Consider the following 11592-nt stretch of genomic DNA (forward strand, 5'->3'; position numbering starts at 1 on the left):
ATATTTGCTATAAATTCTTTTTCTTTCTCTTTTTGCGGAGGGTGAGCTAAATCGTGATGGTTTTATTAAATGGTTTTCTTAAAATTGTCATAGGAAATGCAGCCGATTTTCACATATGCTTCGCGGTTAATAAACAAGGACAGTGCTACAGAGAGAATGTTGCAAGGCTTCTGATTTGCCGCTGTTTTCTCAATGCTGTGACGCCTGCTGCTTCGTCAGACACTTTTGATAGTTTTCTTAGTCAAGGAATATTTGCATATCCGTGTACTTCGTTGCACGAGACGAAACATGAACGGCAAACAGGAGCCTGAATTGAAGACGTCAGGTAAATATGGGGCACACGGCCACCAGCTCTAAAAACGCATTGATAGCATGTTCACTTGTTTTCTTTCTTTCGAGGGAAAGCAACGCCACCTAAATATTGCATGCTGCGGTAGCTATACAGAACAACCGTGGAAAGTGAATTGCCGCATCTTGTTTTCGACCTGCCTGCACTGCGGTTACGATGCTTCGCTTGCCATTAATTTTCAGAGAGCGGCAAGCAAAAAGAAAAAGAAAAGTAGAGCATGCAGCTGGGCTGTGTCGGCTTGCCTTTTTTTTTTCATACACTGCCGCGTGCGTGGAACCAATCAAGCAACTCGACGTCTGGCACATACAAGTACTGTCGGGTGCCCTGAATTCCCGTTTGAAAGAACATGATACAAAAGAATGCTAGGAGGCGAGGCGAGTAAATCTCGAAGGCGAGGGAGCAAGGGGGGGGGGGGGGGCGCAATGCAATTTTCGTCAGTGTAGGTACATATAGCTGCTCAAGAAGCTGGAAACACTGTGTAGTACTACAAGCTGGGTGTCATGATCCTTCCCATGTTAATGTTACAGGTTGTTGGTATTGGAACGCGGTTAGCGGTGCCAGCAAACGCACCAAGTTCGCACCTGGCGAATTCACAAGGGGCAAATATGTTTTATAGGCCTTTCTGGTCTACTTGCGGTCCCTTTAAGTTAGCTTCACCATGTGATCGAACGACAAACGCTCATATTTATGGTCTCCTGTTCATAACGACAGCAATTTTCAAACGAAATGTTCAACTCACAAAGCTTCCTGCACCATCGCGAGACACATTGCTCTGGAGAAGATAACAAAAATGCGCTGCTTCTAAGCAGAGTGGGAATCGATGTTATACTAAGCGCTTTTCAGGTAGCTGGCTATCCAGCATTGTCTGGGATTCTGCAAAGTATTGCCAGGTGGACAGACGTGTTTATGCAAGGTGAGCAGTTGTCCGTGTAACGCGAGCGTGCGTGTGACGACACCAGCAACACGGTGACGACGGTCGTATAACGGCGACGGCATGGTTTGTATTCTGGCCGTTCGGCGCGAGTTTGTCACATGCCGATGATTGTGCTCTTCATAGAGAGAGAGAGAGCGAGAGAGAAACAAAGAAGAGGCAGGAAGCTTAACCAGAAAAAGTCTGGTTTGCTACCCTGCACGCATGAAAAGGAAACAGGGATCTTAAAAATATGCGGATCCCACGCATTGTGGGAATCGATGTAAGCGAAGCGTTCCGTGCTGGATGCTTTGATTGACGATAATTAGCGGTGATGTTGACGGCTAAAGCTTAAGTTCTTCAACGTTTATTCTAATACGAAAGTGGTTAGTTGATGTTAAACGTTACCTTGCGTGCACCACTGCTGTTTGTCTGTGTAGTACACAGAGCACACAGGGAGAGGTGTTTGCTTGAGGCATAGTTGTGCGCCGTACTGCATAACCTCCGAGAGGGTTGAGCATAGTCATTGCCTAACATGGCACAACGCATTGTGCAGAAGTATTAAACTTGAATTGGATTATGGGGCTGTACGTGCCAAAACCACAATCAAATTATGAGGCAGGGCGTAGTGGTGCACTTCGGATTAATTTTGACACCGTGATGTTCTTTAAGGTGTCCCAAAATCTAAGTTTACTTGCGTTTTCTATTTCGCCCCCGTCTGAATGAGGCTGCCGTGGTTGGGATCAAATCTACGGCCTCTAGCAATGCCATAGCCGCAAAGCTAACGCGGCGGGAACAGAAGTGTTGATTTGACGGTCGACCGCTTCCTTAGTGTCGCCTGGACCCTGCGGTGCGCTTTAATTAATGCGGCTCTGCTTCTGCACGCCCCGCGTAGTTTGTCCGCTTGACATATTTGCATGATGTTTATTTTTCAGAGATACCAGCAACGTACTGGACCGTACCTTAAACTTAAGGTTATCCAGTTTCCCCGCAACCGCCATCGTATTCCTTGCTTTCTCACGTCACCTCCTCCCCCCCCCCTTCCCTTGTATGGGAACTTCTTCTTCTCCTCGCTCCTTCTTACAGATGTACCTACGTCCCCTCTGGACTCGCACGTTAGTAGAAAGGGAAACGCTGCAGTTTCTAAAATGCTACTGAGTGGAGTAACGGATAATTACAGCTGTCAAGAGGCTAAAGTGGCGACGGACAGGGAACTTCAGAGGGCATTGTGCACATTCGACGCAGGAGTGAACACGAGTTTCTAGCGTCGCCTTTCCTCTCTGACTCGCTCCTGTCACGGATACACACGCTCTGAACCCTCCCCCTCCTCGGACGCTGTGTACTTGACAGCAGCAGCAGCAGCAGCAGCAGTGGGAAAGTCGAAGGAAGAGGCAAAGAAAGCTTCCATTTAAAAATAGGAAGAAGGAATAATTAAGACGAGTATATGAATGGTAATCAGCGCACAAAATTGAAGCGGCGCACGGCACTATCCCAGTCTATCTCGCAGGCCCGTAGACCGCAGGAAGCGTAAGCGATTGAAATACACATTGTGACATCTGTGACGACAAGTGGTACGTTACAACGACGAATGACATTTGTACTTCGACAAAGAAACGTCACGACATGTCCGACCTGGGCCGATCATGCAGGAAGTACAATGTCACACAGCTTTCACGTAGCGTTAACTGCTATGAGGAGAAGAATGGGGAATGTGGGCTAACCCCGATTCTGGTGAACTTTTAACACAGCGTCTCATGTCGCTTGCTTTCATGAAGTAAGAGTACGACGAACTAGCATATTACGGACACGCCATACGTATCGAAGGGCTAGTCGGCTTTAGCGCGAGAGACGTATGCGTGCGATCCTGGCCCAATGGTTAGAGCATCGGGCTGCTGTGCTCGAAGACAGAGATACGACTCCAGCATCGGTCACACATTTCTTTTTATTAAAGAAAGCTAAACGAGCAAGATGGGAACCTACCTACTGATCGACCGCAAAGTGCCTGAAAAGAGGCAAAAATTTTCGCATTAAAACCGACAGCATGTACGAGCCCCGTGCCAACCAGTCGCGAACAGGTGGCCGCACTTCCGTGTGCGTCAACGTGTTCATGCCCAACGACCCAAGGGCATAAGCGCGCTCGCGCCCGCATGCCACGTGCGAGTTCGTTCTGTCTATATGATGGTGACTATGAGTGATTTCCCACGTTTCCTGAACGTATATATAAGTTGTGAGCGTATGCAATGTTGGTGGCAAAAACAAAGACCTCAGCTTTCGTAAAGACGTGTTGCAGTGTTACCTTTTGCTCTTCTTGTGTCGCACCGGCATCCTTGTTTCTGTACGCTCGGAGAAGAACTAAACCAAGTCAGTATTTCCTTTGTGTTCGCATATGAAGGCAGAAGGAGAAAGACGGTGAAGGACAGGAAGCTTATTCAGTTTAAATACTGGCTAACTACCATCTACTGGGGAAAGGGTATAAAAGGTGATATAAGATGAAAATGGAGAGAAGTGCGCACACGAACGCTATGCGACTCTTTTCCCCCTTATTCCCAAACTATCTTCCACTCGAAGTTGTTCCTTTACTCCACCGAGTTAATCCCGCACAGCGCCGCCCCTCGACTGAAGGTAACGCTACGCTTATCAAGAATTGCGGTTGGGCGTCAATGAAATGCAGCGACTACTTTGGCCACGGTGCGGCGCTGCCATCAACGATGGCAGCCACTGACAGAGCAGCGGGCGTCTAGATGGTAACAGCGGTGATCGTTGTACTGCACGCTGGTCTCAGCGACATTAAGGGCCTTCTCATGGCACAGCTGAAAGGCTGAAGTCCCAAATAATTACTCACAAAGAGAGAGCTAAAGGCCACTTCTTCGTGGTATACGACGTCCCAGAGATAATACCTAGAGACGATGCCTTGCGAGTAAAGTGCGAGTCCTGGGGTGCGATTTTGTAGAAATGACTTTTTTCATGCCAATGCCTTCTCGCGTGACGTCACCGATTTTGGAAATTGTGTGTACGTAGGCACGACGTTTTCTTGGATCGTCCAATCAGAAGCTCCCTTCGTTGGCCGGATGTTTCTTTCGTATTCTCTTCTCTTTTTCCGGGACTGTATAGCAAATTTGTTTTGTAAAACGGCACTTAATAAAAGCGGACTTCCATGCTGCGTAAAGCAAATTTATTTTGTTACAGTACAACGCAAAAGCTGCCGCAGTCCAAAGAAATGCAAACGCAAGTGCTCTATTTTTGAAGTCGTAGCCACATAGTAGTCGGATGTGCATCCAATCCATGCCGTTGAGCGCAAGCAAAATGGCAGCCTTTGTTTACCTGTGAACAGCTGACAGCCCCTAGCGTGTCTGTCTGAACAGCTGACAGCCCCTTGCGTGCCCGTAATTGCGGCCCCGCCCCTGTCAGATACTGATTGAGGTGAGTAATTATTGCTTGTGTAGTGCTTGCATTGTCGTGTGGTTTTCGCTGCATGTCTGACGTGTGATAATTTCTTCTTTAGGAAGAGCCAAGAAGAATTATCCGTAGCCCCCGAGGTGAAACTTTGCAACATAGTGGATCGAGAACTGTCAAGGCATTTTCCATAGGGCACCGCCATGACATAACGATAGCTTCCTTAAAGTTATCGCTGCATCGGTAATACTTCCTGCACTGATACGCTCCGAGAAAGAAGCTGCTACAACATTAAATGTGAGTAGTGACTTCACCTTTTTTTACATTAGTGGTATAAAAAGGCAGAAATAAGTCGTAGTGAGCACTTTATGCAGGCGCTTAGCTTAGACAGAATGTTTGCCTCTAAATTTCTTACTGTGCTGCGGGCCGGCTGAAATTCCCAATTTGACAAAGAGAAAATGGCAGCAAAAGGGCCGCGGGTGTCCAAAGAGCAGGCGGCTATTCTCGTGCAGTTCATCGAGCAGCACCCATACCTGGCGAGAGCTTCTACAGAGTTCTCGCCACGTATGACTGCTGCTCGAAAAAACGAACTGTGGGAGGAGGTGGCGGCGGTGCTTAACGCACAGGGGCCAGCCGTAAAGGCCACCAGCCGTTGGCGGAACCATTGGGCCAAGATGGCCCATAAAGCGAAAAAAGAAGCGGCCAGGGCCGCGAGCGAGAAGAGGTGAGCTTCTAATGATGCTGACAGTAACGTAGTTTCACGTTGTCGTTGTTGCCGTGTTTGCAGGGCTACTGGAGGTGGCAAAGTGGGTGGCGTGGACGGCCGCGTCCTCGACGTCCTTATGAGGACAGGAGGGGTCCTTGTTTCCCCCCCTGAGTACTTCCCCGATAGCGAGGTGCGTACATTGGATTTAAAAAAGTGTTGTTTGTGTGACCTGCTGTGACCTCACAAATTTTCAGCATTACATTGTAACACAATATTGCAAAATTTTTAAGCCCTTTTTTTTGTGCAAGTGACAATATAGGTTATGTACTCTGAGCAGCAACTTGTGTACATGATGCGCATTGCACACACTGCTCGCAATGTCTGAACACTACTCTGATTGCAGGACGAGGCAAGTTCAGAGGAAGCTGCAGGGCCCAGCGGTTCCCGCAGAAATCTACCAGCGACAACTGCTTTCGTGGTGTCGGGCCCTGCAGCTGTTGCTGGGCCAAGTGGCCTTACACGTAAGGCAGTGACCTAGCTTTTGTAGTAGCATTGTTGTTTGCAGTTGCTGTATGATCTTGCTATGAAGTAAAGTACGTCACTCTGCTGTTATTACCGTTGTGTCGAACATCCAGCTCTCATTCATGGAGGAGAAATGCAACACTACAAATGACATCATGTTGTAATAGAGATTCCTTGTGCTTCTTAAGGGTTACTGCTACCAGCAACTTTCTGTGGCATCTTTTGCTCTAACTACCTGTTTTGTGTATCATTTTTGTAGCTATGCAGCTATAATGACATTTCAAAGTGACTGGTTAGGACAATCAATCTGTGTAGGTCGGATAACAGTGAATGAGCAGTCTTTGCTTTTGCTTTGCATGAAGAGCCACCGGCTACGCCCCAGGTGCTGCGGCCTACCACCCAGGTGCCTCAGCCAACCCCGCAGGTGCCGCAGCCAACCCCGCAGCTGCCGCAGCCAACCCCGCAGGTGCCGCAACCAACCCCGCAGGTGCCACAGCCTACCCCCCAGGTGCCGCAGCCTACCCCTCGAGAGCCACGGGCACCCCGTAGACAGCCCAGGCAGCAGGAACTTGATGGTGCTGTGATGACGGCTACTGCCGCATACGTTCGCCAGAGCCAGTTGGAGGAAGCCAGAGTTCAAGAGGACACTCGCTTCCGCCAACAACTGCTGGAGCAAAACCGGCAGGTATGTGCAAGGCCACAGATGTATATTTTTCTGCGTATGAAATTGATGAGCATATGACCTCTCTAAAAATTATATTAATCAGTGAACAAGCATAATGTATACGTGTAGTCCTGTGGTGATATCTTGTACACATTCGCGTGATATAACATGTGTAAATATCTACGCAATTATGTGGCAAAAAGAAAAAAGTGGCGTTGAATTCAAGGAAGCAGGTATAGCAATGTAACACATCTTAATGGAATGCGACGGCACAAGTTTGATGGGCCAGAAAGATATTTCCAGTGTTTGAATATACAATGACAAGACAATAGCCTGCAAATGGGGATGAATGCAACACACAAAGGCCCTGTTACTGAGCTTCTGTAATTAAACTAATTACACATCTTTGCTAACAGCACCACGAGGCCCACCTGCAGAGCCTGCGGCAGCACCACGAGGCCCACATGGAGAGCCTGCGGCACCTCGGGGAGGAGGTGGCGGCAATGCGCAGTGCAGCGGCAACGCCTCGAAGTGGCGCGTCGGTCGCACGAGACCAACGAGCGCCTGCTTCAGCTGCTGCTGGCTGCACTGGGGCATGGTGGCAGCCAAGCCCCTCCCCCCTCTCAGGCCCCACATAATTAAAGGATGCAAAGGTAGCATAGGCAAGGAATTTGTAACTTATCTTAAAATTTGCTGATGTATTAATGATATGAAGGGCAAATATTGCTAGTTTGCAAATAAATAATTGCTGAAGTCACCCTTTAATGCAACCATAAGTAGCATAGCCGTTGCAGCATGAATTTTTTCTTCAAGGTTTACTTCAGCCATAAGAGCGTGCACACCATCAGGCTCACCTGCAAAAGTGCCTGTAGGCCTGGTGTGTGCGGGCATTCCGACTGTGGCGCTGCAATTTTGAGGTGCCTAGTTATTGTCATGTCAATTTAAGCACGACGCCACACTGCAAGTGTTCTACAATTTAATCCTTGCCATCGAATGGTGAAATTTTCAGGCCTTACTATAATGTCGAAAGCAACCTGTCAATATACACAGCAAAAAAGAAAAAAGTTATGAAAATTCCTTGCCTATGCTCCTTCTTTTCATTTGTAATGTTTATTTTTTGTTTGTTGCATATGCATATTTGTTTGTGTCACTACGTACTGAGCTGGAATGTCTCTTTTCTTGCACATCTGTCTCATTATCAAACAATTTGTTGTCATTCAGTAATCTTTCAGGTTGTGATACATTGTATTCTAGCCCTTGTGGTGCAATTTGTGTGTAATATTTATGCAGTTTGTCTTACTGAATATCATAATATGGTGCTATGGCTCTTTCAGTTTGAGCGCCACAACAGCATGTTCCTTTCACATGTAGTGATGTACCTATACATTTCGCTGTGATAAATATTCGGTTGGCATGTGATTTAAGCACCTGCTCATTTCTGTTTCTGGTGCAGTTTAAGCCAGTTGTTATTACTGTGTACTTGTGCAGTGTACAACAGTTTTCTTAAACGATGCATGCCGTTACCTGTGATATATTACGATGCAAGAACAATGTGATCCGATATTTATTCCAACGTGTCTGTGATATGTTGCATAATGTCTCTACTACTGAGTACTCATGATTCTCACACTTCTTCAATGTAGAGACTGTCGCATGTGATGTGTGCATAAACAAGTGTATGTTGAAGACTGAAATACAGAAAGGTGCAGTTTTCCTCTAGTGCTTTTATTTACACATCGCAACCGCATTTCTAGTGCTAGCTTGCACTGTACAAATATTACTGATTAACATTGCTGAGTTCTGCTATATACAAGTGAGGTCACTTTGTTAAAATCTATCAACTGCTCGTGCGTGCACACACTTCACGGGAGCCACAGCGTTTGACATGTCGGATGACCAGTTGGACGGCATTTTCGTCACTCGAAAGGAACTTTGCCGTTGTTGCGAGACAAAATGGTGGAGGACCTAGAAGCTGCGCGTGCAACAGCACGTTCCATGGAGCGGAAGGTGTGACGTGCACTGTACATCTTGGCTTCTGTGAGCTTCTCTGTGCTAGTAGAAAGTGAGGAGACAGGTGCTTATGTCCATCAATGCGTAAGGGGATACGAGTAAGAATCGGGCTACATGCATCTAGATGACGACAGCAGCAGCAAGCAAATTGTGGCAGACACTTTGAATATGCACTTATTTTTAGCTTGCTTTCAATCTCATATGTCACCTCTAACGATACTGTTTTACTTACTATAAGTGCAGGCTTTACATAACCCTTCACTACACAACTTTTATGTACCCACCGTGGTTGCTCAGTGGCTATGGTGTTAGGCTGCTGAGCACGAGGGATCGAATCCCGGCCACGGCGGCTGCATTGCGAAAACACCCGTGTACTTAGATTTAGGTGCACGTCAAAGAACCCCAGGTGGTCGAAATTTCCGGAGCCCTCCACTACGGCGTGCCTCATAATCGGAAAGTGGTTTTGGCACGTAAAACCCCATAATTTAATTTTTTTAACAACTTTTACATTTCTCAACAAATCATGAATGCTTTGCATTACGCAGACATCAACTACAACTTAGCACGGGAAATGTATCTGCAATTTCACAGCATGAAATGCACAATGCAATTACTTAAAACTGTGTGCATGCACCTAACGATGCTGACGCTGCTGTTGACGTCGCAGCTGCCGCCGCACGCTCCTCAAATAACGCATGTGCTGCGCACGGGTTGTTCCAAACATGCCAATGACATTGTCGCGAACAGCCCGCCCTCTCAAGTAGTGCATTCTAGAGCCCGTGTTACGGGGCAGACTGTGTGGCATGGGGTCGCCGTTATTGTCAAGCTCACTACTACTACTGCCGCTGCTGCTGTCGTCATCACTGTCATCGCCTGACTCGTCGCCTTCAGAAAGGCGAAGGTTGTGCAACACAGCACATGCCGCGACAATGTTGGCTGCACGTTCCGGCTCGTAGAGGAGGGTGCGATATCGCTGAAGACAGCGGAAACGGCTCTTTAAGAGCCCAATGCACCTCTCCACTACGGAACGCATGGCGGCATGTGCTGTGTTGTACTGCCCCTCGGCTGTGTGCACTGGAGGATGGCCAGGAACCGGGGTAAGGAGCCACGGCTCCAAGGGGTAGCCACTGTCACCTGCACAAAGATGGAAATAGTACATTGAGTACTCCGCTGACGAGAGGCAAGTTGTCAACTGAGGAAAGCTACAGCATCATTCAACAAAGGTAGACTTCAGGGTTGCAAGTCCCAAGTAAAAGCATGAGTTGAGCATGTCCATACCCGTCACAAACTCTTAACCAATTTACAAGTGTACGCGGTGCCTGCCACAAACAAGAAATCAACACTTGTTGGTGCTATCAATGACAGTAGTAGCAGTAATGTGTGTTCATTTCTTCTGCTTCTGGCAGTCACTGGGTGCAGAAAGCACTAATACGTGTTGCTTTCGTCAGCTCCTCGCAGACACATAATGTGCTTGTAACTTAACACTTCGAACATTGCCAATGGTGGCAGTCAATGTCTTAATTTTCTTTTTTTACTCCGGAATTACTGATGTTCTTGTGGTTTGGTTAAAAGTTTGGGTTGGAGCGGACACGGCGTTCTGCGCTGCTGAAGCGTGACTGCGCCAAAAAAAAATGTTTTTTTCTCACCGAGGAGGTATTCCCCGGCATTCACGATGCGCCCCGCTTGGAACCGCCGGCGCAACCATGTCGTCCGCCAGACAAAAGCGTCGTGGTCCGACCCCGGTCACATAGGGTCCAAGGCCAAGATTTTCATGTCCGCGTCGCAGATCTGAGGTAAAACGTAAACCAGAGAAAGTGCCCGTTGGCAAGAGCAACGTAACTTTCAAAAAGGATCGCAGAAAACGTGAGTTTTACTTACGAACATGCAGTTGAGGGCGTAGTATCCCTTGCGGCACATGAACACAGCCTTGCGCTCACCCTTGGGTGCGATGATGGCTATGAGGCTGCCGTCTACGCATCCGATGACGCCGGGGATAACGCCGCGCCGAAGGAAACCCTCCTTCACGGCTGCCTTTTCCTCGGCTGTCTTTGGAAAATGGACCCACTTGTTGCGGGCCCCTGCGTTCACGACAGCCTCTGCCACACGTCGCACGCACTCGCTCACCGTCGACTGCGACACACGGATCGTCTCCTCGCTCCCAACGGACGCTTGGAAGCTCCCGGTAGCAAAGAAGCGCAGCGCACACAACACTTTCCGCTCCACCGACAGTCCCGTCGCTCGCTCAGCTTCTAGTTCCCCCGCCAGTTCCTCGCACAACAACCGCACCGTTCCCTTCGAGAGGCGAAAACGCTGTCGAAAATGGTCATCCGGCATGTCAAACGCGTCGTCTGGCTCTCCCTGTTCACGTCGGCGACGGCGAAGAGCCACGGCCATAGCGATCAGAGGGGCGGCCATTTTTTTCATGCCTTCGGAAACGACCCTGCCTCTGGCCGTTCCAAAAATCCGTGCCTTTTGCTCCGCATAATGAGTGCCTCAACGTCACGATGACGATTACAGTTTTTGCGGGTTCCTGACGTCGCGTGATTGACAGACAAAATGGGCGCGGCCCGGTCATTTTCGACCAATGGCTGCTCAGTGATGGCGGCAAAAGGCATGGAAAAAGTAATAGAATTGCTACAAAATCGCACCCCTGGAACAAGAGCCTACGCCAAGTTTGCTCGGATATCGGAACGCGCGTGGAGTTCATGAGTGTCACAAAAGACCTCAGGACAAGATGCGTGACACTACAGCGAGTATGCCACCGGACAACTGGGGCAGAGGCTGGCACCTTAGGCTCTGTGCTTTTTTAGGGCTTCACCCATCGAGCAACCTTCAACAAAGTACATGTGTTGTAAACCCAACGACTACCCTTATGACTGCTCTGGGAAAAGCAATACTGCAGATGGCAAGTCCATAAAAGCGGCAGAAGCGATTCTGGCACAACAATTAAAGAAAGAAACTGCTCACTGCCGCCGCCGCCGCCGCCGCATCCGCAATAAGACTAGCGACGTCCATATAGGCTTCCTCAACCTCCATCG

The 11592-nt window shown here is 48.4% G+C and overlaps 2 protein-coding genes across 2 annotated transcripts; one reads left to right on the forward strand and one right to left on the reverse strand.

Annotated features, from left to right (window-relative positions):
* The first annotated feature begins 4955 nt into the window (after nt 1-4955).
* On the forward strand, nt 4956-8258 carry LOC129381079 (uncharacterized). Its single transcript, XM_055063594.1, has 5 exons — nt 4956-5376; nt 5440-5548; nt 5762-5879; nt 6243-6565; nt 6961-8258. The coding sequence occupies exons 1-5, from the start codon at nt 5111-5113 to the stop codon at nt 7180-7182; spliced, it is 1038 nt and encodes a 345-aa protein (XP_054919569.1). The 5' UTR covers nt 4956-5110; the 3' UTR covers nt 7183-8258.
* Nucleotides 8259-8287: 29 nt separating this feature from the next.
* LOC129381080 (putative nuclease HARBI1) lies at nt 8288-11201 on the reverse strand. The gene is made up of 3 exons (XM_055063595.2): nt 10433-11201; nt 10201-10342; nt 8288-9688 (listed from the first exon to the last, which is right to left on the reverse strand). Exons 1-2 carry the CDS (start codon nt 10976-10978, stop codon nt 10298-10300), a joined length of 591 nt encoding a protein of 196 aa, XP_054919570.1. The 5' UTR covers nt 10979-11201; the 3' UTR covers nt 8288-9688; nt 10201-10297.
* Between the last annotated feature and the right edge of the window lie 391 nt (nt 11202-11592).

The sequence above is a fragment of the Dermacentor andersoni genome, chromosome 1 (genome assembly GCF_023375885.2).
Source record: "Dermacentor andersoni chromosome 1, qqDerAnde1_hic_scaffold, whole genome shotgun sequence".
NCBI classification, from domain to species: Eukaryota; Metazoa; Arthropoda; class Arachnida; order Ixodida; family Ixodidae; genus Dermacentor; species Dermacentor andersoni.

Coding starts and splice junctions, on each gene's coding strand:
- LOC129381080 (XM_055063595.2), bottom strand. CDS start 10,978: ATGAAAAAAATGGCCGCCCCTCTGATCGCTATGGCCGTGGCTCTTCGC. Junction 10,343..10,432: donor ACGCCCTCAACTGCATGTTC/GTAAGTAAAACT, acceptor GTTTTACCTCAG/ATCTGCGACGCGGACATGAA.
- LOC129381079 (XM_055063594.1), top strand. CDS start 5,111: ATGGCAGCAAAAGGGCCGCGGGTGTCCAAAGAGCAGGCGGCTATTCTC. Junction 5,377..5,439: donor AGGGCCGCGAGCGAGAAGAG/GTGAGCTTCTAA, acceptor CCGTGTTTGCAG/GGCTACTGGAGGTGGCAAAG. Junction 6,566..6,960: donor TGCTGGAGCAAAACCGGCAG/GTATGTGCAAGG, acceptor CTTTGCTAACAG/CACCACGAGGCCCACCTGCA.